The sequence below is a fragment of the Eupeodes corollae genome, chromosome 2 (genome assembly GCF_945859685.1).
Source record: "Eupeodes corollae chromosome 2, idEupCoro1.1, whole genome shotgun sequence".
Lineage (NCBI taxonomy): Eukaryota > Metazoa > Arthropoda > Insecta > Diptera > Syrphidae > Eupeodes > Eupeodes corollae.
In genome coordinates this window covers 94,475,803-94,491,594 of record NC_079148.1, presented here as the reverse complement: position 1 = coordinate 94,491,594, position 15,792 = coordinate 94,475,803, and the positions used below count along the sequence as shown (strand labels likewise).

Genomic DNA, 15,792 nt, shown 5'->3' with positions numbered 1-15,792 from the left:
TAAAATTTATAAAATATGTTGTTGTTTTTGAAAGCAACTCATTTCCATTATTCCTCTTTATTTTTGAGTTTCAGTTAACTATTTGCATTTTTTAATTTCCAGTTTCTTCCAGACTATGAAATAGAAATAAAATTAAGAGAATTACAAAATAAATACAATTAAATTAAATTATAATTACTATTTTTAGTTTTGCAATTTTCGATTGTTAACAAGCAATCATTTCCAAACTTGCGAGTGGTTTTTCCCTTATCCTTTGATGCACATACTGCTGGACCTCCTTTAGGACATTTGACATCACATTTACCCTTACTTCCTTTAGTCGGTTTAGGCTTACCTTTGCCCTTTTGAGCGTTGGATACAGCAATTAAGCATACTGAGTATTTGAAATTCGATTAGATAAATAGAAAAATTCATATCATAAATATTTATTATTGAATTCTTTACTTACCAAGTGCGAAAAGTAAAATAAGTGAAATTCTCATTTTGAATGTTACTTTCTGGATACTGGAAATTAACTAATTTTACAGCACTGACGCTCCGCCTTTTATATGAAGATTGATAAAAGACTTATTTTTTTATCTTTGTAATGTAAAAATGAAGATTAATTCAATACAATATCAAATTAATTGTTATTTTATGAATGAGTAAATGAATACATCATGTATGCAAGATTGTTTAACAACAAAACAAGTTGCCTGTATTCGGTTTGGGATTTGAACTGGGTGCTGACATAGGCATTTTCTAAACTTTAAAGCATGCTATAAATTAAAGCATTCTGTTAGATATAATATTCAAGAATTAAAAGGACTCTTAAAAAGTACGAACTTTTGGAAATATATAAGTTAAACAGCTTGGAATGCCTTGCCTAGTAAGCATATTGTCTACATTTTGAGTATCAATTTCAAGATCTTCTTTTGTATTGATATTGTATTGTTTATTATTTTCATTCATAAATAAACAATTAAGTATTGATTTAATTCTTATTACTTTATTCAGAAGATGGAAAATAAAAAGCCTTCTGAAAATCTTTCTATAAAAGCGGCAGCATCGGTGCTGTAAAATTAATCAATTTCCAGTATTCAACTAGAAATCTACATCAAAAATGAGAATTTCACTTATTTTACTTTTTGCACTTGGTAAATATAACATAAATAAAAAATATTTTAAAATCAAAATAACTTAGTTTATTAATCAAATTTAAAATATTCAGTATGCTTAATTGCTGTATCCAACGCTCAAAAGGGCAAGGGTAAGCCCAAGCCTAAGCCGCAGCCTAAGCCACCTAAGGGAGGTAAATGTGATGTCAAATGTCCTAAAGGAGGTCCAGCAGTATGTGCATCAAAGGATAAGGGAAAAACCACTCGCAAGTTCGGCAATAATTGCTTGTTAACAATCGAAAATTGCAAAGCTAAAAATGGTAATTTTAAACAAATATTGTAGTAAACTATTTTATTAATTTCTTTATTCTGTTTCCTATTTTTAGTCTGGAAGAAACTCGATTTGAAGAAATGCAAATAGTTAACTGGAACCGAAAATAAATTTGAAGGATTATTGGAAATGAGTTGATTGTAACATAATAATCATATTTATTATAAATTTTAATAATCAAATAAAAATAGAATAAAATTGCATGCACTAAGTTGAAAAGTATGTTAAATAATTGTTGTCGATCTGTGGTTCTCTACGACAAGCTCTCTTTGGAGACATGAGAAAAATAAATATAATGACATATTTTACAAAAGCATTACCTTTCGCGTTATTCACATTTTTAGCATAAAATGCTGGTGACTATGATAAAGTTATGCTGTCTTAATATTCGTCCACACGTTTAAAGAAAATGCATTCTAAAACTAAAGGTTTTCTGACTTATTTAATCACGCCAGTTAAAATAAAACTATGTCAGCAAATCCACATTTTTAAAACTTTTTTGATCGTATTACCAAAAATCATTTTACTTGAAAGATAAAAATGCCTGATAAAATTTATGAAATGCTAACTGCAGAGCATAACTCTTTTGTTTCCAAGACTGGCTTTACCTATCAATGACTCTATACTGCATTTCGTTCCGAAAGTGAAAACTTCGGAAATTGAAATGATTTTTTTGTGCTCTATATATCTAAAACGGAATGAAATCTACTACTTACGGATTGCGTATTCTTAAAGTGATATTTTTTTACCTGGCAACTCGTTTTCGAATATCAAAAGCATCAAAATACGGAAAATGTATTTCTACAAAAAAAAGTGGTACCGGAACAATCGAGAAAAATCTTAAAATGTAAGTTTTAAAATAAAATTTCAATGAGAACAAAATCCACGCTAATAAAATGGCTAATGGAATCTACAAAACAAGAATGTACCATTATTTAAATCGTGAAATTAATTTTTGCTCGCAACCGAATTAGAGATTCGGTTGCATTTCCAAAATATTAGATTTGTCCCCTATATATGTTTATATATTCCACTTTTTTCCACATCCATCCAAAGTGCAACCAAATCTATTATCATTCGATTTATTTTAAACTGCTAACTTACTTACTTAAGGTGACGCTACAGTCCGGGGCGGACCTTTGCCTCAACCAACATGCGTCTGCAGCCAACTCGGTCCCTAGCTAGCTGTCTCCAGTTTCGCACGCCAAGTTGGTTGAGGTCCTCTCCCACCTGGGTGCACCACCTGAGTCGCGGTCTTCCTGTACTGCGCCGTCCCTCGGGATTGGATTCGAAGACCTTCCGGGCTGGAGCGTTGATGTCCATCCGCTCTACATGACTTAGCCATCTAAGCCGTTGGACTTTAATTCTGCTAACTAGGTCAGTGTCGCTGTACAGCCCGTACAGTTCGTCGTTATATCTTCTCCTCCATTTTCGATATATGCGTTCGGGACCAAAAATCACCTGAAGAATTTTTCTGTCGAAGCATCCTAAGATGCTCTCATCTTTCTTTGGGTCCAGGCATCAGCGCCATAAATAAGAACCGGGATGATGAGTGTCTTATAGATGGTGATTTTAGATGCTCGAGAGAGGACTTTACTTCTCAATTGCCTTCTAAGTCCAAAGAATCAGCGATTTGCAAGAGTTATTCTTCGTTTGATTTCAGTGCTTTCAGTATTAATAGCGGTGCCTAGGTAGACAAAGTCCTTAACTACCTCAAAGTTTTAGCTGTCCATGGTTACGTTTTGTCGAAGACGTCGTCGTTCAGTGTCCTTTTTTGATGACAGCATATACTTGCCCTTGCCCTAATTGACCACTAAACCCAACTTCTTTGCTTCCATTGCAATCCTCAAAAACGCTCCACTGACATCATGCTTTGATCTTCCAATTGTGTCAATATCATCTGCGTATCCGAGTAATTGGATGGACCTTTGGAAGATTGTGCCTCTAGTGTTGACGGTTGAGTTTTTCACACTTATTTCCAAAACGATGTTGAAGAAGTCGAATGACAGTGCATCGCCTTGTCTAAAACCTTTTTTGACCTCAAATGCACCGGTAAGATCTTTCCGACCTTGATAGAGCATCGTGCATCGTCATTCTGCACAAACGGATAAGTTTGACAGGGATGCCAAAACTAGACATTGCTCGGTAGAGCTCTTCCCTATAGATGCTGTCATACGCGGCTTTAAAATCGATAAAGAGATGGTGGGTATCGATTTGAAGCTCCTGGGTTTTTTCCAAGATGCCTCTGTAGTTGGCGCAGGTTAGAGGGTCTCCTTTCTTATGTATCGGACACACTATGCTGAGATTCCACTCATCGGGCATGCTTTCTTCCGACCATATTTTGCAGATGAGTTGGTGCATGCTCCCTACCAAGTCATCGCCTGCTGCTTTGAATAGTTCGGCAGCGATGCAGTCAGCTCCAGCAGCTTTGCTTGACTTAAGTTTAGATATAGCTATATCTTCACTTTGTCAAGGTCGGGTAGGCGGAATTGTTGATCTGCGTCGCCTAGGTTGAGTGGTTCTATCTCCCTTACAGCGGAATTCGGTTCGTCATAGCCGTTATATAATTTGGAGAAGTAATCTTTCCATATTCTCAGCATCGACTGCGGTTCTACTACGATGTTTCCCTGATCGTTTTTACAGGCTTCGGTTCGTGGCTGGTACCCTTGGGAGGTTTTTTTACCTTTTGGTAAAATTTACGAACCTCATTCCTGTTGTGACATCCCTCTATCTCCTCGATCGCGCGCTTCTCATGCTCTCTTTTTTTCCATCTAAGAAGCCGGTGTTCCTCTCTCCTCTTCTGCTCGTAGAGCTTGAGAGCAGCTCTAGTCCTTTTGTGCAGCGCTGTTTTGTAAGCCTCTTGTTTCGCTGCGTGCGCTTGCCGGCATTCGTCGTCGAACCAGAGGTGGCTGCAAGGCAATGTTGCCACTGGTTTTCAATGCTTAATGCAGGAAGCATAGGACTCCTTAAGAGGTTATTAGAGACTCGATCGGAAAAGGACATGGCAGTCTCTTGCGATTGTAGCCGTCTAACGTCGAATCTTCCCACAGTACTTCCTTGTTTTGGGTTGGATCGAGATATCCGTATTCACGCATTCAAATTCTCAAAAAATAATTTTTTTAATCCGCCATCTGTTTTCTGAACTGTTTCCAAAGGAAATACTCAAAGTTCTTCAGTTGATTTAGCACAAGGTAGTTTTTTCAGCTTTTGTCTTCGTGTGTAGGTTTCTTTTTCCTATGGAAGTACATGCAGCGATGCATCCCAAGTGTGGAAGTGCCAAGGAAATATTAAATATGTTTGTAGCTTGTTTTTTTTTTGTATTCAAAAGTTTGTTTATTTCTAGAACTTTCGGGAGTATGCAGAGTCAAATTGAAACCCTTGACGAAGTCTGCGAGGAGGAGTGTGTTGTTGAAGAATCAACAGCACAATCTTATAAGCGACCGGGTACTTCCGAAGACCCAACACCGCAGACAAATTGTTGGCGGCGCTGCGTTGAGTGAGATAAACGAACCCGAGTCTCACGCGCTGGAGAAATTCTTTCCGTCTCTTACCTAGAGAAATAGAATTTGAGGATGATTAATAATTTTGTTTGGTATTTTTTGTGTTATTTTTTTTTTTATTATTATTATTATTCTATGTTGTTCATGGTTAGATTAAGTTATTGTGATATGAAATGTAAATGTATTATCTTTTGTTATCATTCTGAGTTGTTTAAGTTTAGCTAAAAACTAATGAAATGAAATGCAAACAAAAAGACTGAATAAAACTTCCTAGAATTCTTGAATTATTTTTTTTTATTTTTGAATTAAAATATATTTCCATATACTCGTACATATCAAAAATCGAGTTCATATCATTTTATATTGAAAGTCTAGATCCCCTTCATTTACACACCAATCGGCAAATTGGCATCGCACATCGTATCCACTGGAAACCGAAACTGATAATTCCAATATTGTATGAAATCGTTGGATATTTTAAGCCAATCAGAAATAGGTTGTCTGCTGGGAATTGAGTTTTCAAGAAATATTAGAATAATTGCATCTATAGTTTTATTAATGACACATCTTACGGTTGACACTCCCATCCTGAACCTAAATTGCAAATCGACAAAACTCGTGCCGGTAGCTAAAAATCTGTACATTTTGTTAGTTAATTTTTACTACTTACATTTAATTTTATATACTTCAAAATCTTTCCTAGAGGCGTAGTGGTTTGGTTTTAGTTCCTCTTTAATCAAATCAAGATTGCAACTAAAATTTTCCATAGACATGCGAAAATATTGTTGGAACCGTCCAGGATAATTTTCAAGCTGGTTAACTACCAAAACAAATCTCCTTTTTTGTGACGATCCATATTGAGTGGATGCACATTAAATTATTTTCTCTTTTTTAAATATTTATAAATCGTAAAACTTCTCAGAAACCACTTTTTCCAGAACAAATTAAGTTTTCTTTTTAAAACTCTTATTATTTTTGACAATTCTTTCAAATTAATAAGAACAGGGATGTGTTGAAAATAAATTTTCTTTGAGTACACATTCCAGGGTCAAATTGACAATTCTTCGCTGTCTGCGAATAGAAATAAAGGTTCATGTAAAAAAAAAGTCAAAATATGCGAACATCCACAGTTCGTAGCTCATGTGCAAGATGCTTTAGTGTGCCAAGTTTCAAAACTGTTTTGAACTGATTTTTTTTTAGGCAAAAACCTTTATTAACTGTACTATTAAATTCAAAAACGAAACATTTTTCTCTCTTAAGTTTTTAAGTTTTGTTGACTCCTTTAAGATCAAAATATTTTTAAAAGTGTTTTTTAGAATTTGTCTTCTAGGTTCTGCTCGAATGTATACGAGTAAGCAGACTGAAAACGATGGTCATAGTAATAATAGACTCCCAAAATTGAGTGCGAAAATAATAATGAGTAAGAAAAACTATACAATTCTTCATTACAGAATCTCTTTCATTTTCGAACGAAAAAAGGTCACAATTCTCTGCCAAACTTTCTTATTTTTTGGTTTTTTGGAATCTATATATTTTTGTAGGGTTTTTTTTTTTGCATCTATACAAATGCCACGAGAACAGAATATAAAGTTTAGTTTCAAAGCCCTCTAAAATATGAAATATGTAAATGTTAAGTTAATATACAAATCTTGTTATTTAAATTTTGTCAGCCTTCTTTACAGAAGATTAAAGAACATTTTAAGCGGTTTTCATAAAGTTGTTTATATATGAAGGCTGTGAGCCCCCCTGGTTAAAAGCTTGGATGCGCCCTTGTTGACAAAAAATGTGGTACGAGAATCAAATGGGTAATTATAAAAACATTAATATTTACTCTAAAACTTGTATATCGTCGCTGTCAAGCAAATACGTCTTAACAAAAAAATTCAGTTCTAAGGTAATGATGCACTTTCTTTTTAAAGTTTTCGAATCTAATGGAAAATACCTTGAAAGACTAAAAACAAGAGTTTCAAAGCTAAACGCATACAAAGCAGGTCAATGTCATTGGTCCCCAAGTTCTTTTTTTACTGAAAAATTAAGGTTTGTGGGTTATAAGGTAGTTGATCTACAGCGACGATTTATATGATGTACAAACATATGTATATGTATGCACAATAAAAAGAAATATATTTATTAATTGTAACCTTCCACAATTATATGTCTGTTGTTTAAATATTTTGTATTTATTTATATATTATTGAAATAATATAAGATTATGGAACTGTGAATCTTTAAAGAACATTTTCCTATAAAAAGGCTAGCATCTGTGAATTTAAATTAATCATTGTTCTTTTAAACCAGAATCCTGCTTTAAACATGAAAGTATTCATTTTTGTACTTTTTACAACGGGTAATTTAAAAAAACCTTTGTTTGAAATAAATACATAAATATATTTAAATTTAAATTATTCAGCATGCCTGTTAGCTGTTACTTACGCTCAAAATAAGAATTGTGATGCCATTTGTTCTGAAATATTCAAACCAGTTTGTGCAACTAAGGATAAAGGAAAAACTTATCGCACCTTTGGAAACAGTTGTCACTTAGGAAATGAAAATTGCAAAACTAAAAATGGTAAATATATAGGTAATGTTTTTTTTATTTAATTATCATTATTAATTTTTGTTTTGTTTCAGCTTATAAGACCGTTGATATAAAAAAATGTAAATAGTTGTGTTCATATTTTAAAATTTGAAATAAACAAAAATTTATTGCAAACTCGTCCTTATTTTGTTTCTTCAATTTGTTTCTTCGATTGATTTGATCCAGCATTCTTCAAATATGTGGTACAAGTTCGTAATATCATAATAACTAGGTATAATTGGTATTAAATGGAAGTCTACCAGGCAAACCAATTATCATTTTTATAAAGATATTGTGATAATTTTCCACAATGACCTATGTTTTGGATAAATTTGAATATTGGATTATAACGAAAGGTTTTAAGTTCATTTACTTGTCAAAGTTTTGAAAACCATTTAGGAATCGATCTAATAACACTAGATTTATCTTTTAAACTTTGTTTTTAATAATTTCAATAATTTTTCCAGAATTTTGTGTAAATTTATGGAGTTTTAAGTAAAATTCTAACGAATAATCAACTGTTTTTGTAGCACCCAATAGAATTATTGACATTAAACAACTTCCACCATCGAACTTGTATCATTAAAAGTCAAACGTAAAGCCGATCACATCATCGAGAAAACAACAACCTACGACATTTCAACACGGAGACTTGGTTAAATAACAATAAAACTATGTCCCATCCAAATTTTGCATGCATTAGACTTGATAGAACGTCCAAATTGTTGGGGAAATATTCTCCACAATACTATTGCCTCAAATCGGTATTTCTCTATTTTGCACACACCTGATTCCACCTACATTCCTAAGTCCCTTCCAAAATCTCCCTCCACAATTGATTTGTTTCTAACAAACAGTGATCCAAATCTTTCTAACCCAACAACATTAAACAAATTAGGTTCCGACCATATCCCTGTTTGTCTAGAACTTAATCGACAAGTACGTTGAACATTTTTCTGAAATAATCAAAAGGGCTACTGATTTCTCCATACCCAAAAAACCTTCTACCAATATCCACAAACTTACTCTACCAAACTATATTCTTTCTCTTTTCCGTTTACGAAATTCTGAAAGAAGAAAATGGATACGATATTGACAGGAATTTTTTCTCACTAACTTCAAATTCCCATACAACAAGATTAAGAATGAGATATTTTCCTTTAAAAATAGAAAGTGGGATTCACTTTTATCAAGTTTCGATAAAACCAGTAAGCCTTTCTGGAAAATAACTAGGGTAATTAAGAAAAAAGGCAATATCATTCCACCATTAAGGATTCAAAACGAGCTATTTATAACACAAAATGAGAAAGCAAATGTCATTGCTGCTACTTTTTACAACAATCACTTAATCTCAGCTCATCTTAGTGATAATATTACTGAAAGTGAGATCCAGGATCTTCTTTTAGAAATTCCAAATAGAGTAGCAACAACGAATGCAGATTGTTTTACAACCATAAAACAGTGAAGCAACACATAAAAGCAACTATCTCCAAAAAATCCCCAGGTGTAGACAACATCAACAACACTCTACTGAAATAACTTCCAGTTAAGGGCACAAGATTCCTTACCGTCCTTCTAAACTCTTGCATCAAACTTAGTTATTTTCCCAGCAGTTGGAAAGTTGCAAAAGTTATACCCATTGCGAAACCAGGAAAACCTAGTGAAAACCCACTAAGCTATCTTAGAAAAAATTATTAAAGACAAGATACAGTGCCTTGTCGATGACTTAAATCTTTACCTAGATTATCAGTTTGGTTTTAGACCTAGGCATTCAACTATACACCAAATTGTTAGAATTAAAAATTCAATAAAACCTAACCTTGGTATAAAGAAATCTACAGGTATGGTCCTTTTTGATATCGAAAAAGCCTTTGACACAGTCTGGCACAATGCCTTATTTTCAAACTTGCCAAATTTAACTTTCCTATCCTAATCATAAAAATTATAAAAAGTTTTCTGGAAGACAGAAAATTCGCAGTCCATTTGGGAAACGTAAGATCCTCAAAATATGAAGTTCACGCAGGCGTCCCGCAAGGATTTGTTTTGGGCCCAATTTTATTCAATATTTTTTTGTCTGATTTCCCGATTCCCAAACCAAATGTTAGCTTAGCAATGTTTGCTGACGATACCGTTTTATTTGTCTCCGGTGTTTTATTTCAAAATGTCTTTACCGAATTGCAAGAAGCCATAGTTCTTATTGAGAAATATTTTCACAAATGGAAAATTAAAGTCAATAATACGAAGACAATAGCAACATGGTTTACACGTCGAAGAAATTCTTGTTACTTACCGGACAAAAAACTAAAAATCTGTGACAATGAAATCGAATGGTCGGATAACTGCAAATACCTCGGCATATTTTTAGATAAAAAGCTTACATTCAAAACACACATATCTAATACAATTAACAAAATCAACTTAACAATAAAGATTTTATATCCTTTCATTTACAAGAACTCAAGTCTAAGCAAGCAAAATAAATTAATAATATTTAAAACTATTTTCCAACCAATACTACTTTATGGCGCACCTGTTTGGTTTGACATTCGCACATTCAAAAACTTCAAGTAAGTCAAAATAAAGTTTTGAAAATGATGCTAGGATTGCCATGGCATTACTCAACTAAAAGACTCCATGGTAAGGCTAATGCTTACACAGTTAAGAACCTTGTTAACAAAAAACAAGATACATTTTTCTTAAACTGCTCCTTCTCTGACAACAATCTTATCAGAAACGTATCTAACCAAAATAACACCTTAAATTACTGTCAACTTCTGCATTTTGTTGATAATGCAATAGTAGTTTTTAAGATTCTAATAAGGGTTTTTCTTAGTAGCGTTTTCCCTTGAACCATAAATTAATTTTAAATAACACTTCTCTTTATTATACATATACATTATACATATACTCGTATTTGAATTAAAGATGTAAAGAATTAAAATGTTTTAAACCACTTGCTGATGAAATAATTTAAAATGTAAAAGATATTGTATATTAAGCTTCAAATAAATAAATAAAATTGACATTAAATTCTGTCATTCTATCAATAAAAAATATGGGATGTTTGTCAGGTTCGATTTTCCGGTGAGTAATTTTGTCAATAATCTAGCTTCATTGAATAAACTTCTAATTTGAATTAATTTTCATTTCTATTTTTCTTTTCTCAACTAAGCCGTGCGGATTCGGCTTAAAACTGTAGTACCCTTCCATCCCCGACAACAGAACTCGCAAATAGGAATGGTTGGGAGTTGTAAGTCAATAGGCCCTAGTTCTCAACGAACTGTTGCGCCACCTAATTTATGATTTATTTATTATTCTGCATTGTTTGCTTTCAACTTTTTAAAAATTATATTTCTTATCTGAAAATTGTTGCGAGGCAGGTTACGTTAGGTTAGGTTAACGTGGCTGCGGATTTAGAATCCACACACTTAGGCCAAGAGAAAGGCCCGTTGTGATACCACATGAATCTAGAGAATTACTTCGAACTAGTTGAACCATTTTGAGCTTTTTATAAAGCGAAGAAGATATTTGATATTCTTTTTAGCTAGTTCACTGGGATTATCAAAAGAGTAGTCCCCCAGATGAAGTTTGCGTCTGAGTGAAAGAGCAGGGAAAGTGCATAAGAGATGAGAGATTGTTTCCTCTTCTTCTTCGTCCATGCAGCTCCTACAGAAGTCATTTGAGGCTACGCCAAGTCGTATTACGTGTCTGCCTATAAGACAGTGTCCTGTAAGGACACCTATTAGGGAGCTAATATGAAGTCTACTTTGAAATAACAAGTCTTTAGAGCGCTTTAGGTCCAGTGAAGGCCATATGAGTTTTGTGGCTGCGCATGTTGGTAAGCTGTGCCACCTAGAATTTGCTATCGCAAAAGCTGTTTCTTTTAGCATAAGTTTACATGCAGCTATCGGTATACCTATCTTCTCCCTTTCAGGTGAAATAGGTTTGACGATTCCATTTTTAGCGAGTTCATCGGCTCTACAATTACCTGTGATGTCTCTGTGGCCCGGCACCCAACAGAGGTGAATGTTAAATTGCTGCGCCATCTCCATAAGAGACGATCGACAATCTAGGGCCGTCAAAGATTTGGTCGAGACACCGTCAAGGGATTTGATAGCAGCTTGACTGTCAGAGAAGATGCGGATATCACGTTTTCTCTTAGCCAGGAGAGAACCTCTTTAACGCTAAAATTTCCGCTTGAAAGACGCTACAATGATTGGGGAGGCGGAATGAGATGCTTAGATTAAGCTTTTCTGACTACACACCACTACCAACTCCCTCATTTGTCTTAGATCCATCTGTATAAAAATTAATACTTTTATTATTCAGGAGTTTTTTGTCTTCCCATTCATCTTTGGATGGAATGGATACCTGGAATTTGTTTCCAAATAGGGGTTTAGGAATAGTGTAGTCTATGTACTTTGGTATAAAACCAAAGAGGTTCAAAATGATGGAGTGCCCCACATTGTTGTTGGTCCATTGAGATGAGGCGTCGAGTCTTATCGCTGTACTCGCTGCCACTTGTTTACTGAAGATGTCGAGGGGTGTCAGATGGAGGAGAGTGTCTAACGCTGCTGAGGGTGTGTTTCTCAATGCCCCGCCTATGCAGAGACATGCAGTGCGCTGAACTCTGCTGAGTATGTCGCAGTATGTGACTTTCTCCAGTGCAGTCCACCATACTGCAACCCCGTACATAAGTATTGGTCGGATGACCGATGTGTATAGCCAGTAGGTTATGCGAGGTTGAAAACCCCATTTGCTTCCTATAGCTTTCTTGCAAAGGAAAAGAGCTACTGTAGCTTTTTTAACTCTTTCCTGTATATTGGATTTCCAACTTAATTTTTTGTCCAATATCAGACCAAGGTATTTGGCTTCATTGGTAAAAATTAGTGGTATACCTTTTATTGAAGGAGGTACAATTACTGGGATCTTGTATTTCCGTGTGAAAAGGACGAGGTCTGCTTTTTGAGGATTAATACTAAGTCCACAGTTATCAGCCCATCTAGTGAGCATATTGAGTGCATTTTGGAGGAGGTCTCTCAGTGTATTATGATGTTCCCCTGTGACAGCGATAGCAACATCATCGGCATACGCAACCACTCTGTAGCCTTGCCTCTCAAGTGATATTATTAGTTCGTTAACCACTATGTTCCACAAGAGAGGGGACAGAACACCAACTTGCGGAGTGCCTCTACTGACAGACCTCTTTGTGCAAAAATCTCCCAAACTAGAGTTGATGATCCTGCTTTTAAGCATTAGATTAATCAACTCACAGATTGAGTATTCGACGTTTAGGGTCGTCATAGAGTGATAGCGGATGTGTCAACGTTGTTGAAAGCGCCCTCAATATCCAAGAAGGCCACCATAGTGAATTCCTTTTTCTCTAGGGAGTATTCGATAGTTCTTACCAGAGTGTGCAAGGCTGTTTCTACCGATTTCCATTTGCAGTTAGCATGCTGAGACATTGATAGTCTCTTCTCAATGTTGTTACGTATATGGATATCGATCAATCGTTCCAGAGTTTTGAGAATGAAAGATGATAGGCTAATAGGTCTTAGGTCCTTAGGGTTGACATGCGAGCATTTGCCCGCCTTGGGAATGAAAACTACCTTTACATCTCTCCAGGGCTGAGGTATATAGACCAGATTTATACAACTTTTAAAGATCTGCGAGGCAGATCTGTCTACAAATTAATATTCTAATATTATATTATCATTGTATATTAAAAATTCTGGTAGCATCAATTTCAATAACAATATTTTACCAAAACATCAACAAGTGTTAATGAGTAAAAACATTTCGAAACCAAATTGAACTTTTCTTAACCCCAAACCCTTACTTTTAAATCGAAATTCCAGCTCAAGCTCAGACCAAAATCGAAGTTCAAACGCTTGAGAACTTGATGAGGGAATGAGTAAAAACGCAATTGAGTTCTAATTTTTCGATAAACCGAATTTTAGAGATTGGAACTTTGTCAAGAATTTAGCCTTAAATAAGATATACAAAAATAACTTGGCTAGCGTTACGCTGCCACAGAAAATCTAACATATCTAGAGACCTGACCGGTGGAACCTTCCTGCCTAAAACACCCTTAAAAAATTGATTCATGTCTGGGAAAGAAGAACGTTTTTTTTCGGTTTGGTTTCGTTAGTTATATCAAAATTTAGATCCACCACTTATAAAATAAAATAAATTGGGTGGTTCAACAGTCCGTTTTGGAACTAGAGCCTAGTGCCTGACAACTCTCAACCATTCCTGTGTGCGAGTACTGTTGTCAGGAATGGAGGGGACCTACAGTTTTAAGCTGAATCCGAACGGCAAATTTGAGAAAGCACTTTTTCATGACAAGAATTACTCTTGGAGAATTTGTCAATTTCTTGCAAGAGGCAGTACCCGTGTACGACTTTCCAAATTCAAATTAGATTAGAACTTATCTGGAAAACTATCGGTTGAAACTAATCTGCCTACAGAGAAGGTACATTTTGTACTTTGAGCAGAAATTTAAGTTTTTAAATTCCCTTATTCTACAAATTATTTACTGTCAGCAATGTATGTTATATCAAAAAACTCCTATTTTTGAAAATCGATTATTTCCCGTCGTTTTCCTAGTATTGGCCTTTGCCGCCACGTCATTTTAATAAAATACGTTTGGCTGAAACAAATGACGCATCCAACTTAAGTCTTGTCTCATTAAAAGGAGTGTGCTGTAGAATAAAAAGCAGAAGTTTGATAAATTATGTACATAATATGTACATTTCTGGCAGCACATGTTGAATATTATTTACGTATTTTTTTTTTTTTAATTTTGAAAGCGGTACTCAGGCTATAAGCACAGCTATAAGCCATTGTCTTCAGCCGTCGGTAAATACGTAGAGGAGCCAATAAAAAACGTTTGCACAGCTGACAGAGATTTCGCGTAAACATTAAGCAACAACTTTTGTAGACATTTTATGCACGTCTTAAACCCGCTTAATAAAGTTCAAAAAATGAATATATTTAATTTCCTTTCAAAGAGAAATTATCAGTTATGGAAATTGTATAACTGAGGTTCTGTTGTATCTCTTCCTTTTGCGGTAAATAAGATCTTGAGAACGAAAACACTGCACTTCCATTATCTTCTTGTTGTTATTGAGTTTCCAGGAGTGTTTCTTTCTTATTTTAAAGCTGTCTTACTTGAATTGTGTTTTGTTGTGAGTACAAATGATAAACTCACAAAATGAAATTCAGAATATTTTATGCTTAGTTTTTTACTTAAATTATTTATAAATTATAAATCTTAGCCTATTTGTTTTTAAATATGATTCTTATTGACAAAAACACTTAACATCCACAACTTATTTTGTTTTATTTAGACCAAAATATCTGATCGTTAATTAAAATTAAAATAAATAGTTTAGTATTTTTTCAAGAATCCACTTTTCTTTTTTTCTCTTTCATATTTATCACACAATTCAAGACTGACCACTGTGTATACTGCAAGTAGAAGACAGATTTTTATTAATTTTGACGAAGTTTTATTAATTTGAAAAGAAAAGAAGATTTCTCTACTCACTATCGGGATTTTTACAATTGGCAATTGATAGGTAGCAATTATTTATGAATTTGTAATAAGCTTTTTTATTAAATGCACACAAAGGTTGGTAGAGATCAGGACACTTAAGATCACATGGCTTCTGGGTTGTTACGAGTATGTTGCATTTTGAAACATCAATCAATGTAAACACTTGAAATACAATTTTATTTTATTTAAATTATTATTTATTTATTTAAAAAAAAAATTGAACTTTTCTAACCAAGTGCTAACGCAACAAAAATTATCAATTTCATTTTTGTAGATATTCAATTCTGTTGGAAATTCACTCGTATCAAAACCTCGATCGACTAAATATTTCGGCACAAGCGCTTGTTGTTTTATAAAATTAAAAAAATAAAAGCTGTCTTGATGTTTTGTTTTTCTTATTTTGGCAATATTTGGATAAGCAAGTTGGTGTATTTGACTTAGGCTTAATCAAATAAAGAATGTTTGATAACTACCTAGACGTTATTCAATGAAACGTAATTTGCTTAAATGTTGTTACAGTTTCGTTTTGGAAATTATACGTGACGTGAAAGAACAGTGAGCTCTTTGGGTAAACACGTGTGAGAAATGTTTTTAATTTTTTTTTGTTTTTGTTCTTAGAACAGCTGTTAACGTTTAGATTATAGTTTATATAAGTAAAATTTTATATTAGCATTAAATTAAAATAATTGCGATTGGAAGTCGTGCATGAGTTGATAAAATGGTTA

General features: G+C 34.0%; 1 protein-coding gene and 2 long non-coding RNA genes across 3 annotated transcripts; 1 reads left to right on the top strand and 2 right to left on the bottom strand.

The window, feature by feature from the left end:
* Positions 1 to 5,307: 5,307 nt before the first annotated feature.
* LOC129945314 (uncharacterized) lies at positions 5,308 to 5,726 on the bottom strand. The gene is made up of 3 exons (XR_008781491.1): positions 5,615 to 5,726; positions 5,501 to 5,564; positions 5,308 to 5,429 (listed from the first exon to the last, which is right to left on the bottom strand). It is a non-coding gene; the product is annotated as an uncharacterized LOC129945314 (long non-coding RNA).
* A 1,412-nt stretch (positions 5,727 to 7,138) lies between these two features.
* LOC129944367 (vasotab-TY1-like) lies at positions 7,139 to 7,641 on the top strand. The gene is made up of 3 exons (XM_056053746.1): positions 7,139 to 7,275; positions 7,339 to 7,497; positions 7,560 to 7,641. Exons 1-3 carry the CDS (start codon positions 7,242 to 7,244, stop codon positions 7,592 to 7,594), a joined length of 228 nt encoding a protein of 75 aa, XP_055909721.1. The 5' UTR covers positions 7,139 to 7,241; the 3' UTR covers positions 7,595 to 7,641.
* A 7,191-nt stretch (positions 7,642 to 14,832) lies between these two features.
* Positions 14,833 to 15,543, bottom strand: LOC129947973 (uncharacterized). Its single transcript, XR_008781798.1, has 3 exons — positions 15,300 to 15,543; positions 15,059 to 15,229; positions 14,833 to 14,979 (listed from the first exon to the last, which is right to left on the bottom strand). It is a non-coding gene; the product is annotated as an uncharacterized LOC129947973 (long non-coding RNA).
* Between the last annotated feature and the right edge of the window lie 249 nt (positions 15,544 to 15,792).

Coding starts and splice junctions, on each gene's coding strand:
- LOC129944367 (XM_056053746.1), top strand. CDS start 7,242: ATGAAAGTATTCATTTTTGTACTTTTTACAACGG. Junction 7,276..7,338: donor TTTTGTACTTTTTACAACGG/GTAATTTAAAAA, acceptor TAAATTATTCAG/CATGCCTGTTAGCTGTTACT. Junction 7,498..7,559: donor AAATTGCAAAACTAAAAATG/GTAAATATATAG, acceptor GTTTTGTTTCAG/CTTATAAGACCGTTGATATA.